Raw genomic sequence first — 18,957 nt, 5'->3', positions numbered from 1 at the left:
GCCGCGGGGGCTCATGGGAGGGATCCGTTCGGATCCCTCCCAGCCCCAAGCGTCGCGCTAAGAAGCCCATAGGCTTCTATTGGGTAACGCCACCACCTAGCGACGCGAAGCAGCAGAATGCAGCTCATTCTGCTGCTTAATACATACGGGGAATGCGGTGAAACCCCCGAAAACTGCATTTTCGGGGGTTTTACCGCATTTTTGCCTATGATACATCTCCCCCTACTACTCTATTAGAGCAGGAAGCTCACTGGGGCTACCACAAGGGTCTCGTCGCAAGCCCGATGGTCGCGACCATTACCTGGCCGCTCGCAAAAGCTGTGGGTGGTCACCCACAGCTTAGCGAGCGGCCAGGAGGCCGGGTAATTAAGAAAAAGCGTCCGCCCTGATTCAGAGCGAGCGCTCGCTTTTTGCGAGCACCTCTGAATCAGGCCCAGAATTGGTTGCTGCATCAGCAAAAAAGAGCCAGACGTGGCTACAACAAATGAAGCAGCCACGTCCAAGCCCACCGCTGAATCAGACACTATGGGGTATAAATACTACAGATCAGTTTTAATCAATTTAAAATTGATGAAAATCAATCAACATTGCTCTTGTGTTTCTGGCTAAATAAATTAATTTTTTTTTTTTTTAAATTAGTCTGTTCTTCAATGTGTGATTTAGCCCCAGACACACGACATCGCTGATAATCGATTTTCATACATTTTTAATCCGTCATAATCGATTAAAATCAACCTTTAGTAAGTATACCCCCCTGAGTAGTAATGCACCCTTTAATGTAAATTGTTAGGCATACAGGAAGTCACTCACTGTGGCCTAGCCTGTGGCCTTGTATTATTACACGATTACAGAACTTCTGTGATCCCTATCATTTACAGAAGGAAGTGCATTATTATATATATGACAGAGACTTTTCTACCCTACAGATATCTCCACAGGCAGCCATAGCACATCGTACCCATTATACAAATAAACTTGGAGCTTGAGAGTAGACCCTCATAGTACAAAATTATCCATTGTCTTTACTGCTTTGCTACATTCATACAGGACAAATTCTACAGCGCTCACAAGAACCGGTCCTATGTAAACCTCCTATCCCCTGTTCCTCAGGACTTCGCTGCCAACTAATGTATTTCCTCCCAAGCCTGTGCTCATGGAAGGTCCAACATGTCGTTCGTTTTGTATAGTTCTTGCGTAATGTTGTAGACTCTAACCAAGACCTCTGCTGTGGTCAAGAGGACAACTTTAGCGTCTTTATGGTCTTGGACGCACACCACCTTGTACATCTCCTCCACAGAAGGTAAGGCCAAGAAAGCCACCTCGGCCACTTGCCGGATGAACCAGCTATGGTGGTGAGCGAGGGTCTTGTGGTAGGCCTCAGCACATATATCCGAGGTCTTGTCGAGTTCAGAACTGGTGCCCACTTTGTAGAGGAAAACTTCCAACCACTTGAGGGCCCGATGCATGCGCAGCAGGGTCCGGCAGCCGGAGGGAACCTGGTTGGATGGGGGCTCCTTGAAGTCCACCACTCGGTTTTCCAGTTCATGTTTTATCATGGACCTAATCGTTCTGTAGCTTTTGCCATTTCTACCATTTAGATACCCTTGAAGGATGTTGATTTTGGTTAGTGTCTCGTGTGATATAAAAGTGAACACTGTGCCCATTGAGTCCATGAACCTGTAGAGAAGTGAGAGGGACCTTTAGCCCATTGTCTCTATTATTCTACTTAAATTACTGTTTATATTTACAATAAATGCCCTCCTTTTAAGAATGGCACCACTTTCCGACATCGCACATAGTATTTGTCATTATTTTTCCATGTAGGGGGCATGAGCACACCTCCCGACATTAGTCACACCCCCTTCAGTAACCAGGCCCCGTGGCTGTCTCAATGGCCCTGCCCAGCCAGTATAATTTCACCACCTGAACAACATTTGTGCCACTTGATAATAGATAGGCCTTCCTTTCAAATTGGTTACTGCGTCAACCAGAAGAGTCAAAGCTCACTTCTGTTCATATGACTGTGCCAATCGCCATATAATAGTATGAACTGGGGGCACTACAATGTGGCACAATGTAAACTGGGGGGGGGCACTGCAATGTGGCACAATGTAACCTGGGGGTACTACAATGAGGCACAATGTAAACTGGGGGCACTACAATGTGGCAATGTAAACTGGGAGGCACTACACAGTGGCATAATGTGAACTGGAGGCTCTACAATGTGGCATAATGTAAACTGGGAGGCACTACAATGTGGCATAATGTGAACTGGGGGGCACTACAATGTGGCATAATGTGAACTGGAGAAACTACAATGTGGAATAATGTGAATGGGGCACTACAATGTGGCATAATGTGAACTGGAGAAACTACAATGTGGAATAATGTGAACTGGAGGCACTACAATGTGGCATAATGTGAACTGGAGGCACTACAATGTGGCATAATGTGAACTGGAGGCACTACAATGAGGCATAATGTGTACTGGAGGCACTACAATGTGGCATAATGTGAACGGAGGCACTACAATGAGGCATAATGGGAACTGGGGGCACTACAATGTGGCATAATGTGAACTGCGGGCACTACAATGTGGCATAATGTGAAATTGAGGCACTACAATGTCACATAATGTGAACTGGGGGCCCTACAATGTGGCATAATGTGAACTGGGGGCCCTACAATGTGGCATAATGTGAACTGGGGGCCCTACAATGTGGCATAATGTGAACTGGGGGCCCTACAGTGTGGCATAATGTGAACTGGGGGCCCTACAATGTGGCATAATGTGAACTGGAGGCACTACAATGTGGCATAATGTGAACTGGAGGCACTACAATGTGGCATAATGTGAACTTGGAGCACTAAAATATAACTTAATTTGAATTAGGGTGTATGAAATAATTGAGGTCACTATTACGGGGCATTCAATGAACTAGGACACTGATATGATACATGAAGAAGCACTGTGGGGAGATGTGGCCCTCTAGAAGCATTTGGGTGGGGGCCCATTCAGAAATGTTTCTGTGGGGCCCAACAAAGTACTAGTTGTGCCCCTGTCACCCTGAGGGAAGGGGGGGGGGTTGACTCACTTTATTAGCTCCCTCCACCCATGGAGGTAATGCTCCAGCAGGATCTCTCGCTCGTCTGTCACACAGTTGTGAAACGACTGCAGCATTTTCCCGATCTGGAAATTCTTCCCCTTGCAGTTCCTCATGGAGTCCTCTACCACCTTGAAGTAGGTGGCATCTTCCTTCATGTACCCCACGCCCTCCGCCTGCTGTTAGAGGGGGACATTGGGGATAATGGAGTTACAACCAGTGATCATTGACATGAAATTTGAAACATGTGGAAGCCAGAATAAAGGGGTCTATGTACTAAGACTTGGAGAGAGATAAAGTGGACGTAGATAAAGTACCAACCAATCAGCTCCTAACTGTCACTTTACAGGCTGTGTTTGAAAAATGGCAGTTAGGAGCTGATTGGTTCATACTTTGGGGGTCTATTTACTAAGCCTTGGATGGAGATAAAGTGAACGGAGATAAAGTACCAGCCAACCAGCTCCTAACTGTCATTTTTAAACACAGCCTGTAAAGTGAGTTAGGGGCTTGTTGGTTGGTACTTTATCTCTGTTCAGTTTACGGTATCTCCATCCAAGGCATAGTAAATAGACCCCGTTATCTCTCTCCAAGGCTTAGCACCTAGACCTCTAAATGTGTAATACCTAAAGTGCAGGTAAAGCCATTAGGGAACATTAATATACAGTATATATGAAAGGCTGTAAGTCACTGAGCTGAATAATATTATGTGAAATACTTTTACCTGACTATACCTACCATGCACTCTGCCACTCCTGGGAGGAACTGCAGTCAGGAGGGGCAACATTGCACCATGGCAAGACCATGTTATGCGACAGATGGGCAGGCGCGCCGACAGCCACGCCGGGCCTGGGTAAAGGGGTGCTGTGACGTAAGAGGGAAGGGGGAGCGGTACCCGTTCCCCCCCCCCCCTTCGGCGCCCCTGCAGATGGGGTAAATGTAGTATGCAAAGATATATTTTGTATTGGGTTTAAATTTAAAACTGCAATGCAGGGGCGTCTTAAGAGAGGAGGGGGCCCGTGTGCACTCCCCGGGTGGGGCCCCCTCCTCTCTCCTCAGTGGCCGGCAGCCGACTGACGCGGCTGGCCGGCCACCAGACCATTAGTAGACTCCGGGCACTAGAGAGTATCATTCAGTGCACAGCATCAATTCACAGTACAGGGGGAAGCCTGGGAGATGCTGGAATCTCGGAGACGCTGGGCACACCCCTTAGTGATGTAACCAGGGGCGTGCAATCAGGCCACGCCCCCTTTGCTGGCATGCGTGCCGGAGGCGCTCGGAAGTCTCGAGTCCTCGACAAATGTTGGGAGGTATGCACATAGGGATTAGTATTAAACACGCACTACAAAGTCACAGATGCAGCGAAACGGACCATGGCGTGAGAAAACTCTGCGGCCGCTGCGTAATACCGCCTGGGACTCAGTCGCACACAGATGTACAAATGTCGCACATCACATTGATCAGTGTAATCTAGCAAAGTAGTTTTGTCGGTCCCAGTTTATCTATGCAAATAAGATGCTCAGAGACAGAAACTCGGCACTGTGGAGGACCTGGCGCACTGGGAGGGGCCATTTGCCTGGACTTCAGAGACAGTGTATGGGGACACATTTGTAGCGTGGGAAGGCAGAGCATGGCGTGTAAGTGACATTTTCATGCCTATGCTGTTTGGTGACTTATTACCAGACACTAAAGTGCGTGAAGGCATCGGACATCTGTACAGGTAATAAAGACTCACTTTCATTTCATGCTTAGCGATGACGTCATTCTGGATCTCCGCGCATTGTTTGCCGTCTATGACGCAGCCGTGCAGGTCGGCATCTGCTGTGAGCGACAGGAAAAAGGTTCACATATGAGCTGTCTCATCCACACGTAGCATTGCATAGGATCATACTACGCCATCTTTTTTTTTTTTTTACAAAGGCACTTTGATTTTAATTGGCGCCCATTTTGTGCTGGGAGCGTTAGCATGGAGGGCCTGTGGTGACTATTATTCAAGCACTGCATTTCTGCCCCGATATAGTGTTCATTTTTTTTTTTTTACTTTACATGTTTATGTTATTTTCCACATAATCAAATTTTTTTTATTCAGAGCCACTTTTTTATATATATATATTTTTTTTTTTTTCAATATTAAAAATTAGAGCCTAGCCCTGTGAAGACTGATTGTTGATGCCATCACTTTACTTCCAATGCTTGGACCCGACTGAGCTACTGCGCATGTACGCCCATCCCGAAGCCCTCTCTGAAAAACATTGCGATACCGCAGCGTACAAGTTACAATGACCAATGACATCTAAAAACGACGTTAGATATCGGGGATCAATATCCGAAATGCTGCGATTTTCTGAGCTTGATAAATTTGCCCGTTTCCCAATCCACATAGGAACCTATGGAGCTGTGTTGTTGGGATCAATTATGGAGGGTTCTGACCGGAATAACCGGAGGGGTCAGAGGTGATGCAGGGGATCACTGTGGGGGGGGGGCGGAGTATGTTGCATCATTAGAAACTTCCACAATGCTGCAATCCACTGGATAATTGTGTAACTAATTACTGTCTATCTCTTACCACACCCATTCATAGAGTATCGGGATCATCTAGGCCCTACCCCCCCCCCCCTCTTCATTATCCGGAGGATTGCGGCATTGTGGGAGTTGCAAATGATGCAACATACTCCGCCCCCCCACAGTGATCCCCTGCATCACCTCTGACCCCTCTGCGTACTCCGGTCAGAACCCTCCATAATTGGGCGTGGTAGAAGATATAGACAGTAATTAATTAGACAATGTCTAGATAGACACCAGATGTTAGACAGTTAATAGTTAGACAGGGAAAAAAGTTTGATGCAGACAAGAGTCAGACACATTAAAGTTAGACATGTAAAAATTCGACAGGTACAAAAGGTTGACGGTCAAAAGTTCGACATGAAAATGGTTGACACAAAAATAGTAGACAAATATATACTGTATATATATATTTTTTAGTCCTTATCTTCACCCTAACCCCAACCCTCCCCTTGGTGCCTAACCCTGACCCTCCTTCCTGGTGCCTAACCATAACCTTCTGGGTAAGTGCCTAACCCTAACCGTCCAGTAAGTGCCTAACCCTAACCGTCCAGTAAGTGACTAACCCTAACCCTCCAGTAAGTGACTAACCCTAACCCTCCAGTAAGTGCCTAACCCTAACCCTCCAGTAAGTGCCTAACCGTCCAGTAAGTGCCTAACCCTCCAGTAAGTGCCTAACCCTCCAGTAAGTGCCTAACCCTCCAGTAAGTGCCTAACCCTAACCATCCAGTAAGTGCCTAACCCTAACTGTCCAGTAAGTGCCTAACCCTAACTGTCCAGTAAGTGCCTAACCCTCCAGTAAGTGCCTAACCTTCCAGTAAGTGCCTAACACTAACCGTCCAGTAAGTGCCTAACCCTAACCGTCCAGTAAGTGCCTAACCTTCCAGTAAGTGCCTAACCCTAACCGTCCATAAGTGCCTAACCCTAACCGTCCAGTAAGTGCCTAACCTTCCAGTAAATGCCTAACCCTAACCGTCCAGTAAGTGCCTAACCCTAACCGTCCAGTAAGTGCCTAACCGTCCAGTAAGTGCCTAACCCTAACCGTCCAGTAAGTGCCTAACCCTAACCGTCCAGTAAGTGCCTAACCCTCCAGTAAGTGCCTAACCCTAACCGTCCAGTAAGTGCCTAACCCTAACCGTCCAGTAAGTGCCATTACCCTAATCTTAAAAAAGAAGAAAAAAAATGTTGACAATTTTTGTTTTGTTTTTTTAGCCCTAATCTTCACCCTAACCCTCCCCATGGTGCCTAACCGTGGAGGTAAGTGACTAACCGTAACCCTCCAGTAAGTGCTTAACCCTAACACTAAACCTAACCCTAAAAAAAAAATGTGTCGATCATTTTTGTGTCTATCATTTTCATGTCGAACTTTTGACCCTGTCGACCTTTTGCACCTGTCAAACTTTTTACATGTCTAACTTTAGTGTGTCTGACTTTTGTCTGTGTCAAACTTTTATCCTTGTCTATTAACTGTCTAACATCTGGTGTCTATCTAGACACTGTCTAACTAATTACTGTCTGTCTATAGTCCAGAACCCCTATGAATCACATCACATTCTGGGGAGTTGAATAATCTCATTCCTCAGGTATCAACAAACTCCCAAAACTTCACTCTGGGATGTAGTATCGAAGTCGACTGAAATGCTGTCAACAGCATTATGTTGACTGGAGAATGCCGACGCAGTAGTAATGTTATTTTAAAGCATTTTCTTTACCATATCAGCATTGTCACATGATGCCTAAACATTACAGCCACGGCGGCATGATTGCGTCGAGTGCCGACATGACGGCCGACAGTATTACTGTTGGCAATTCGTATGCATCCCGTCAGTCTTTCACAGCAAACAGACCAGTTCAATCCACCCATCCCACGACCTGTGACTCTCCAGCTGATGAGGAACTAAAAGTTCCAGCATGCCCTGCCAACCCATACCTGGCTTAGACTGACACATTGGGGACTTCATTGGGGACTTTGTGACATAGCATGCTGAGACTTGTAGTTCTGCTATATCTTGTAGCCTCTGGTTTAATACATATTTCAGACCTGACAACTCAGTTACCGTTAAAATAAACATCACTGATATTATTATTGTTAATTTAGCTATAAAATGCCACCATGATGTTACGCTGCGCTGTAAAGAAAGTATTTGTCATTCACAACAGTCCTGGCCGATTGGAGCTTACAGACTAAGGCCCTCATTCAGAGCCGTTCGCTATTTGCGGTCGTTCGTTTAAAAACAAGGGGTGGCTATTCAAATGATCCGTACGCACATTGTAGTCTGTTCACACCTCTAAGTCTGAACGAGCGAGCAAAACATACGCTCGTTTATTTGTTAAAAACGCCCCCTGGCCGCTCGCATCCTACGTCATGTCCGCTATTTATTAGATTAATCGAGTACATCGACCAGCGTATGAACTGCTCGCTATTCTTGTGGTTGGTGTTTGCTACCACAAATTTGCGAGCAGTTCTGGCTCTAAAATAACCCAGTGACGTGGTCAATGACGCTGCTGTTTTAAATATACACACCCATAAAACGCCCGTTTTGACCTTTAAGCACGCCTGCGTTCGGATCTCCACTCCCCATTTTCAAGCACCATCCCCTGTTACCACCCACATACGCCTCATTCTGTCACTCAAAATAGCAGGCACTCGCTATATAGCGTACAAACGATTTTCGGCCGCACTGACTGGTTCGCGCATGCGTACTAAAAACCGTACGCATGCGCAGATGTGCAAACATCGCTCGGAACGAGCGTACTGCCGCTAACGAGCGGCTCTGAATGAGGGCCTAAATTCCCTAACGTACAAATGCACGCACACATTCATTGCTTCATCTAGCATAGAGAGCCATGCAATGCAAGTTATCATTCCAGCTCTTTAATTGTTAGTTACTTACGGAGCTTTGTGGAGGTGAAGTACAGGAAGAGGAATATGAGTGCCAGCGGCAGGAGGAAGCGCATGATTCTGGAGTAAGTCACCTTCAGTAGGGCCAGGTGCGGCATACTTAGCTCGCCAGCTGTGCTCTCGCCATGCTGGCTGGTCTGACTGTGCTGATACTGTGACATTCTCTCCTCTGTCACAATCTCGCTGAGCCTGATAAGGTGCAACCTTTACCCCCCCTGATCAATGAATACAGGGACAGATACAGCACTAGTAAGGGAATATATTAGAGTCATTGCAGTATTCAGTACAGGTCATCACTTGGGCGAAAACCTTTGGCTCTCGTCACTGGGTTCAGCAGCAGCAGCAGCACATTCATTACTAGATTGCAAGCTCTTCGGTAGAGGAAGGTTCCATCTCCTTTTCTGGTTGTCGTTATTTCATTAAACTTCTATCGATAAACATCAAATAATAATGTTAGCCTACTGTCAAATCCAATACAATAAATACACACATAGGCCTATTTATAGCCACGTACGTTCATTAAACTGACTTTATTATTCTTTTCCATAATTAAAGCATCATCGTCACTTTCGTGAATATCCGTAATTGACAAATGTTGTATTGAAAATGGCATTACATCAATAAACAGCTTTAACCTATAAAATAGAAATGTTTATTTACACACTAGATTCATATGATAAATCTGTGCAATGCTACTCTGTGGAAAATGCATAAATCTCCTTAAATAGCAAATTAAGAAACTTTTTCCGCCAGGGGAGGGTTAATGAAGGAGGATGAGGGACCTGTGTTCAGTCTTTGGGGCCCATTTATCAAAGTGTATTTGAGGTAAAATCCCAAAAAACACCCATTTCCCCCGTATGTATTAAGGAGGGACCACCGATACCTGCTGTGATCCCTCAGTTACCGCTGGCAGCCTGACTCCCCCAGTTGCATTCCAGATATTGGCCCCCGCAGCTAACGTCATCTGAAGACGGCATTACCCGCTGTAGCCTATGGGCTACACCGCGCACTATTAGCCGGCGGAGGGATCCGCCGGAACCCTCCCCGGCTATGGTGCATGTGCAATCCATGGGACTGTGTATGCGCACCACCCCCTGCACTGGCTGGCCGCTCTCCGGAGACATCGCAGGGACGGGATTCTTTTCGGAGCCCGTGTCCCTGCATGTCCCGGATGATACATCCGACCGATAGGATCGCTTTTTGCAATGTAATAATGGGCGTTACTGGCATGCCCTGATCGCGTTGCAAAAAGCGATCATTGATAAATAGGCCCCATTGTGCGATGACCAATCCCCCCCTCTCATTGGCAAACATGCTCAGAACCCCCGGGAAAATAGTGCCTCGGCCATTTTCCCGGCGATTTCTCTACAGCGCATGTGGTTACACCGGTGATTGCAGCGGCACTGTCGGAGAAGTAAGTACAGGTTATACTTGCAGGGTGCGCGCTGGTCACAGATTCCTGCTACTGTTCATTCACTGCTACTGTTCATAGCTGCTGTACATGTCATTTCTCATCCCAGTGGGGTAAGGGGTATTCAGGGGGAACAGGATTAATGGCAGCTGGAAAACCTCCTCATGTTGGAATGATAACATCACGCATCAGGAAAACAGTTGGTTAAACTTTGTATTCAGGGCCTGATTCAGACCCGCTCGCGAGCGCTATGCGCTTGCAAGCGGGCCGATGTTGGCCCAGTGCGCATGCGCACGACGGAGCCGGCCCCGTCGTGCGCATGCGCGAGACCCGGATAGCGACGGGGAAGCCGTCGCTCTGGGTCTCGCTATAAAGGGGGCGTGCTGTCGATGTTGAGTGGCAGCACGCCCCCTTTGGTGGGCGGGCCGGGGGCGTGTCTGCCCAGACGGAGGCGTTCCCATGGGAACGCCTACCGTCTGGGGCCGGCCCCACTGACGTCACAAGTGATGCCAGTGGGAGAGATTTTGGCTCTGTTAGAGCCAAAAGCACTCTTGGGCTTGCGGCAACGAGACCCTACCGCAAGGACGCTCGCATAAGCTGTGGGTGGTAACCCACAGCTATGCGAGCGTCCAAGAGGCCGCAACATTAAAAAAAAAAATGCCCTGATTCAGAGCGGGCGCTCATTCAGAGCGTCTGGCTCTGAATCAGGCCCTCAGTTTGCAATGAAATATTTAGTTTTTTACTTTCAAAAATATAATCAATTAAATCAGATACTAAAACAACAGTACACAGTGTGTGGCCTAACACAGCTTAAACTTACAGAGTTAGGTCTGCCTGCGGTATCTTCTGCAAACATCGCTCACAATGGATCTGTTGCATCTGATTAAAAAATGACTAGTCAGGAAATCCTTGTTACTGACCTGTCTTCCTGACATGTAACGTGTGGCAATTGTTGAGTTTGTTCAGAAAAACAATCCAAAGTCCTTGTGAGAGGTTGGGTGAGGTAAGCTATGGTGCACTTTAACCCCGCACATCCCTGATCCTCCTTCTATAAGTCATATTGCAGGTTGCTATTCAGTGTAGAGGACAGAACGGGTTATTGGCGATTACTGTTAGCGCCTCGTAGCTATAGGTACATAGGTCATCTGCCTTTACCCATTAGCAGGTGACATATCTGAAATAGAATGAGCAGATGTCATAAAGGGTTTATCGGCATGTAAAACGTTAAGTAGGGGCCATTCCCATTGGAGAGGGATAGATCTGATTTACACAGATATTGGTGTCTGGCTGAGTGGGGTCTCTGGTGAGTTATAGGGGCTCGATTCAAAGATATATGTATACCCGATGGTTTATGTACATCTCTGATGGTGGGGGATGACTGCGCACGAGTCGTTCTGCGATGTGCAGAACAGGCCCTGCAAGTTCGCACGCAGTGCCCCCAAGCCGCAGAATGATTGACATGCTATGGCCATTTGGGGGTGGGACGGTACTGCCTGCGTTCCCAGAAAATGAGGTTGTGTCTGCCCCATTTTCCGGGAGTGCCGAGACCAGCGCCTGTGTCTTCCAGTGCAGATTTACTTTTCTCACAGGCGGGTAGGAGGTGTCCATTCGGAGTAAGCTTAGGCTCTCTCTGATGGCCGATGCTGCAAACATGGTGACTGACGGTGGCGCTGTTCATCCAATCCTGCGGCTTTCAGCGCGGGAATCGGATCTGAAATTACTGCAGGGGGGCGTATTTTCCCTTCAGATGCCTCTTGCAGACATTAGAAAAGATGCAGCAGCTTTGTGCATTGGGTGGTGACCGGAAAGTGTCAGCCAAAAAGGGCGTCACGCACCTGTTATGAGAATAAACTCAAACGCTAAGCCGCAGCCAGAGAGCGAGGCCATGTTTAGCCAGAGTTCAGAAGGAGACACTGTGCCAGCCATAGGCTAGTACAGGTGCCGATGGTGGATTGTTCAGAAGCACCGGCGGAGTCACAACGTCCGTGGACACTGAAAGTGGGAGTCTCAGGGCTGGCAGAGTCCGGCGCACGCTAGTGCAGAACACTGCTACGACTACGCCGTATCGTCACAACCGCAGCTGCAACTGCTGCCCCCTCGTGCCGTGTCCCTTTATACCCCACTAATGTCAGAGCCCCCTCATGCTGTGTCCCAGTATTACTCACCTTTGTCACTGTTCCCCTATGTACTGTAAATACTCTAGATCGTGTTATAAGTGAAGTCAGCATTATTCACAGCAACAAAGAATGAATATATTCAGTACATTATCGACATCAAACTTGCCGACATTTGCTTCTCTCCGGAAGAAGCCCAGAGGGGAGATGCAGCTCACCCCTGATAGGGGCACTTCTCGTCATTAGGCCCTGCCCCTCATGCCATAATGCTGAATCATGAGCCTAAATGACACAATCATCATAGAATTGCATCACTTACACTTTTGGGACATCTTGGGGTTGCTACAAAATTTGGAAGCATCCTGGACAATTTGGGGAGAGTAGGTACGTATGGTCCAAAAAATTTAAAATAAATAAATAAAAATAAATAAATAAAATAAAAAAATTATATAGGTTTCTTAACCGGATTGTATTATCATTTATTAAGAGAGTGCCGCCGCCTCTGCTTGTTGACTGTATTTTCTATATAGCGGAGGGCACCCACCGTTGACTATTGGAGTATGAGTGCCAAGCCTGCTGTGTCTTTATATATATTTATATATATATATATATATATATATACAGTATATATATATATATATATATATATATTTATTTATTTTTGTGCTTGTTGAATGGAAAACCGCACCAGGAGAAAAGCCTAAAATAGATCATGTATGGTACATAGACATTGTTAGTAAATAAAAAATATCTGCACCTGTATTTTCACTGGTTTTTATTTAAAAATGGTGGAAGCCTATTTTTTTTTTTATGCAATAGCTTTACCCATGAAGATGAGTGTATGCTCAAAAGTGCACAAACAAGCAAAAAAATTACTACTTTGTGCCAAATTAAAAAAATAATAAAGGAAAAAAAAAATACGACATAGCATTGTTTGGGGTTTCATCCCACGACCTTGCTATCAGTAGAAACACACACTAACCAAGTGAGCTGTCTATCAACTAGAGGACACTCTTTGCTCCAAGTCAGACTCAATGTTCAGCTCTAGCTGTGATGGGGGAAGGGAAGGAGAGTTGGGGAGGGGGAATCACAAGCCCAAAGCTTTATTGAAAGACTGACACAGATCAATGGGAAGGTGGAGAAGGGGAGATATGTATAACCCTCCTCTCCCCCAGGACTCTCTGTGATGGAAACCACCTCATAGCCGGCTACATCTTCTCTCTTTCTCAGCATGATTCCTGGCAAGCCACAAAGTGTCCTTAACAGGGCTCATAGGATGCCAGGCCCAGGGGCATTTTAAAAGAGGTGGGGGCCCATGTGCCGCCTCTGTTTGGGCCCCCTCCTCTACTGCGCATGCGTGGGTCTCTGGAAAATGGTGCCTGCGCCTATTATTCCGGGGACATCTTTTCTGCATAATAATAATAATTAATTGGTGCTATATTAGTAAATAAAAATAATAAGTTGGCACTATATCAGTAAATAATAATAATTTTGTGCTTTATCAGATAATAATAATAATGATAATAATAATAATAATGTGCTTTGTCAGATAATAATAATAATTATAATAATAATAATAATAATGTGCTTTATCAGATAATAATAATAATAATAATAATAATGTGCTTTATCAGTTAATAATAATAATAATAATAATAATAATAATAATGATGATGTGCTTTATCAGATAATAATAATAATAATGTGCTTTATCAGTTAATAATAATAATAATAATAATGATGTGCTTTATCAGATAATAATAATAATAATAATAATAATAATAATAATAATAATAATGTGCTTTATCAGATAATAATAATAATAATGTGCTTTATCAGTTAATAATAATAATAATGATGTGCTTTATCAGATAATAATAATAATAATAATAATGTGCTTTATCAGTTAATAATAATAATAATGATGTGCTTTATCAGATAATAATAATAATAATAATGTGCTTTATCAGATAATAATAATAATAATAATGTGCTTTATCAGTTAATAATAATATTGATGTGCTTTATCAGATAATAATAATAATAATAATGTGCTTTATCAGATAATAATAATAATAATAATAATAATAATAATAATAATAATAATAATAATAATGTGCTTTATCAGTTAATAATAATAATAATAATAATAATAATAATAATAATAATAATAAATTGGTGCTATATTAGTAAATAATAAATATAATAATAAGTTGGCACTATATCAGTAAATGCTAATGAATAATTCTAATAAATAAGAATGAATAGTAATATGTAACCCAAATTTTAGTCCACACAATGATTTGCATGTTCATCAAGAGAAGCACAATACCAGCTGCACTGTCATATAGGGTCAGGTAGGAGGCAGAATGATAGGGATGGACACCAGGAGAAAAGATTTAAAAAAAGCCCCACACATGTGCAAATGCAGAGTATATAAAAGTTAATTTGCAAATCAAAATATATGTATTTACAATGTCCCAGGATTTAATGTAAAAATGATGAGAACCTATTTGTTAGGTTCCCAGGAATAGCTGTAGCCATGAAGACGATATAAACTCAAAGCTACAAAGACTGCAAAGCACAACACACAACAGTTACTGGGTACAAGAAAAGCCAAGCTGCCCATATGGGAATCGAACCCATGACCCTGTCATCATTAGCTTAAATGATGCTGCACAACTTTCATGGGACCTCGTGGCGCAACGGTAGCGCGTCTGACTCCAGATCAGAAGGTTGCGTGTTCAAATCACGTCGGGGTCAGTTACCATTTTTGAAGATGAGATGTACCTGATAAAGCACCCTAAGAGAGACAAACTCCCAAGATTCTCTCCTACCCTCTATGACAGGGGGTGGGCCTCCAGCTGTTGTTGAACTACAAATCCCAACTGACTTGCAACAGTTTTATCATGTCTAAATAGCAAAACTGTGGCAGTGCATGCTGGGATGTGTAGTTCTACAACAGCTGGAGGGGGAATATACTTATTGCCCACCCCTACTCTATGGTGAGGTTACAGCTCATGTTATTATTGTGTCACTCAGCTCACACCCTGCTCAGTTCTCTTTCCTATAATGCAAAAATCATCCACTCCATATGGAAATAGCGTATTTTTGGGCACTGAGACAGTAAATGACGGATGGTGATCGCCGTCAAACTTCCCCATCTACAAAAAAACAAAACCTTTTTCATTATAAGCTTTGCTAACATGCAATACAGTATGTCCTCTGTATTACAGGCCAGAGCACTTTATTGCAATGGAAGCAGCACTTGGTTGCATGATTCTAGATGCGTATTAACGATGACATGGTTTACCTGATGGTTCTATGACAGCTCACGGTGCAATTGGTAATGGTGTATTTATGAAGAATGTAGGGTGTCCAGGAGGGCCCACATCGAAGACCCTGCACCTGTATATAATACTCACCTCTCCGCAGTCCCACGTCTGTGCTGCAGAATTCACCGGGGAGATTTACGCATTCGCAGTACAGGCGCCATGTTCCCAGAGACCCGCTTACATTTATTGTCACTTATGTAGGTGTTACATGCAAAGTCTATAGTCAGAATAGGCCCCTGAGTCTCAAACTACTGCAGAATATACTTTTTTTTTAGTATACGAAGTAGACCCCTTAAATAGATACATTGTAATAGTGACATTTAGAGCCGTATTCAATTAGAGCGGACCCGCAATACTTTTCTGCCTCCCAGACTTTTCGCCTACATCGCGTGCATGCCCGCTTTACCCCGTATTCAATATGAAAGTAGGTGGAAACGGGACCCGGCGAAACTTAAACAGGAGGAAAGTCCTGTCAGATTTGGGGAAATCAGCCTGACACCCCCCAAAAGATGCTCTGACATGGGGGTTCCCTATGGTACCCCCCGATTTGGCTTGCTGAAGGTATTGGGTGTTTTTAAACGGGCTGAATAGCTGCTAAATAGCATTTTGTATACGTGGTGCAGAATAGTATTCAGGAGTATTTTTTCCAGAAAATAACTTATCCCAGCAAATTTGGGGTCCTTGAAAATGGGGGTCAGCATATTTAAAAGTTGCTAAAGTGAAGTTGAAAAAATTGTGAAAAATGTACCTTCCGCAAGCACCTGCAATGAAAAAACACCTGGGGCATACTTGGGGAACCCCCCAGAGGCAAGTTCGCTAGTATTTAACTTTGTCCCCCAACATTTTTTTTACGCCCCCGTTTTCAAAGTAATTTTTTGGGGTGTTCTTAAGTGTTTTTTTTTATTTTTTGACACAGTCTACCTTTGGGGGACTGTCTGAAGGCTGCACGGGGGTTCCGGCAACGGTGCACCCCAAAACCCCAATTCTGCACTTTTTTCCGCCTCCCATTCACAGGCGAAACTTTTTTGCCTAGTACATTGCATTGACTTTCCGCCTAGGTGGAAAGCCTTTCAAATTGAAAATGGAGTAAAGTCAAAACAGGCAAAAATGACGTCATCAGCGAAAAAGTATCGCGGATCCGGACTTTTCGCCTCAAATTGAATACGGGCCTCAGTGTCTCTATGTATCTCTGAGGATTAGAAGCTTCCTGTCAGTTGTAGCCAGTGCAGAGTGTTATATCCCTATGTCACAGTGTCTGTGTGTCTGTTGGTTTTCTCAGCCTGACGGCTTCTGCACAGATCTAATTTCCCCAGTTACCACCTTCCCTTCTGGGGATACGTTTAGTATCCTACCGCTTAAAATACCGGCACCAGAGCCCAAAACCTGTCAGAATCTCTGCGCCAGCATCCCAAAAGTAAGTAGCGGGGTTTTGGGGGATGGCAGCATCAGGATTTTGATTGCCAGGATCTCGAGTCCCGGCATCCCGTACCCATCACGCCATCTGCATGTGTGACACCCGTGTGCACGTTATTCTCACCTCACCCTGCAATGTGCTTTCCACACCTCACTATGTGCTCTCTAAAGCTGCGTATCCGCTAGGCGATTAAAATAAGCTATTGAACGATAACGACCTAGTTATCATTCAATCGCTCATTAATCATTCACAAATCGGGCATGAAAATGTCGGAAACGACCAGCGATGCGCGCACACACTGCTTGTTTTCTACATCAATCATCGCCTGAGCATACTGATCAATCTGCCGATAACGAGAGACTGACCATGTTCGGGGATGAGGGAGGGTGCCTGCGATGAACTATTTATCTTTCAGTGAAGGCACTACAGGGGATGAGGAACAACTGTACGATTACAATATTGTAATCGTACTGTCGTTCCACTATCTGCTAGTGGATACGCACCCTAAGCGATGTAGTCATAGGGGTGGAAAACATTTCATTTTTGGGCTTCATAACTAATGGGCATCTATCAGAGCGATTCATTTGTCTTTCCATTAGACGCCCATTAGTGTTTAGCGCGTCCAGAAGCACCAGGTTTAGACACTCAAACTGGCTAAACTCCTGGTTTGGACGTCTAAAGTCCTAGTTTGGGTGCCCAAACTACGGACTATGCACACATTGTTTCTCGCACCTCAGAAGGCTGCTCAAAAAAATGTGTCTGCCACAGCTGCCCGTTAGTTAAGATGCCTGTAGCGGGTAAGTTCAGACGACCAATGGGAGACTGAGATGATGCAAACAAGTAAGCTTTTTATTCCAGGCTTGAAAAGGCAGAGCCAGTGCAATGGCTTCTTACATAAGGCAAACACAGTCCAGGAACAATAATTCAGGTTACAGGAGACAGCAGTTCAAACGAGCAGAGTATTCACAGCACAGTCATGGTTCAGATTGTCCAGCATAGAGAAAGCTGCTGAAGGTGCAACCTCTCCCTCACATTTCCACTTACACCTAAATTCCGGGTCTGACCCGGAGTTGGAACAGGGTCCCAATCCGGATCAGACCCGGAATTTAGCCGGCGCCGACCCAGGGCATTCCCGAGTCGGTGCTGTTCACACAAGAGTCGGTCTGCATAGACCCGACTTTTCCGACGTTGAAGTGGACGCTTCGAGATGATGTGCCACGGACCAATCGGCCAGCATGCGGCGCACTCCAGGTCATCGTGACCCGGAGCGCACCGTTCACACTGCAGGGTTTCACGGGCTACTCCCGTGTTAAACCCTGCAAGTTACCTGGGTTGTATTGCCGGGTTACTCATCCCGGCGATCCAACCCTCTCCCCTTATACACCAAGGAGCTACCCCAATTTAACAATGCAATAATCCGGGTTTTAGCTCTGGTGTAAAAGGGGTATTAGTGAACTTACCTGGTTTTTATACCTTAGTTGGTCTTAATTGAGGTAAGGGTGTTGTTCCTCCCTGGCTACAGGGAGGGTAACCCTATCCTCAAAATGTGGGGGAGACCAACTCTGTTACAATGCCCATAAAAACCTTTGAATTCCCCTCCATGATGTCGACATTGTTGAAATGTCGACATTGATTTAATATAAAAATGATGATAACTTGATTGATAGGTTCCCAGGAATAACTGTAGCCATGGAGACTATATATACATAATTAAAAGTACTGAAACTGTAAAGCACAACATACAGTTAAGGTGCCCATCCACCAGATGATTAAAATGAGCGATTGAACGATATTGATATCGGTCGTTCATTCGATAATCGTTTGAAAATCGTTTGAAAATCATTTGCAGACTATTTAAAAAATTGGTCTTTTAGACATCTATCATCGTGCAAACATGCTGGTCAACCTGACGATAACATCAGGTTCAGCATATTTGCAGATGATTGATGAGCCTGCACTGAACGACTGCTCGCTCAGTGCAGGCTCATCACAGACTGACAAACGACTGCACGATTACAATGACGTAATCGTGCAGTCTTTTGCCTGTTTTCTAGTGGATGTGTGCCTGTACTTATTATATGAAAAAAAATAAGCTGCCCATATGGGAATCGAACCCAC

General features: G+C 44.8%; 1 protein-coding gene and 1 non-coding gene across 2 annotated transcripts; one reads left to right on the top strand and one right to left on the bottom strand.

Annotated features, from left to right (window-relative positions):
- Window positions 1-1,024: 1,024 nt before the first annotated feature.
- On the bottom strand, window positions 1,025-8,882 carry GLTPD2 (glycolipid transfer protein domain containing 2). The gene is made up of 4 exons (XM_088459507.1): window positions 8,558-8,882; window positions 4,837-4,922; window positions 3,096-3,283; window positions 1,025-1,677 (listed from the first exon to the last, which is right to left on the bottom strand). The coding sequence occupies exons 1-4, from the start codon at window positions 8,724-8,726 to the stop codon at window positions 1,152-1,154; spliced, it is 969 nt and encodes a 322-aa protein (XP_088315633.1). The 5' UTR covers window positions 8,727-8,882; the 3' UTR covers window positions 1,025-1,151.
- Window positions 8,883-14,781: 5,899 nt separating this feature from the next.
- On the top strand, window positions 14,782-14,853 carry TRNAW-CCA (transfer RNA tryptophan (anticodon CCA)). The gene has a single exon. It is a non-coding gene; the product is annotated as a tRNA-Trp (tRNA).
- Window positions 14,854-18,957: the final 4,104 nt, after the last annotated feature.

The sequence above is a fragment of the Taudactylus pleione genome, unplaced genomic scaffold, assembly GCF_031769625.1.
Source record: "Taudactylus pleione unplaced genomic scaffold, aTauple2 ptg000913l, whole genome shotgun sequence".
Lineage (NCBI taxonomy): Eukaryota > Metazoa > Chordata > Amphibia > Anura > Myobatrachidae > Taudactylus > Taudactylus pleione.
This window is presented reverse-complemented; position numbering and strand designations above follow the sequence as displayed.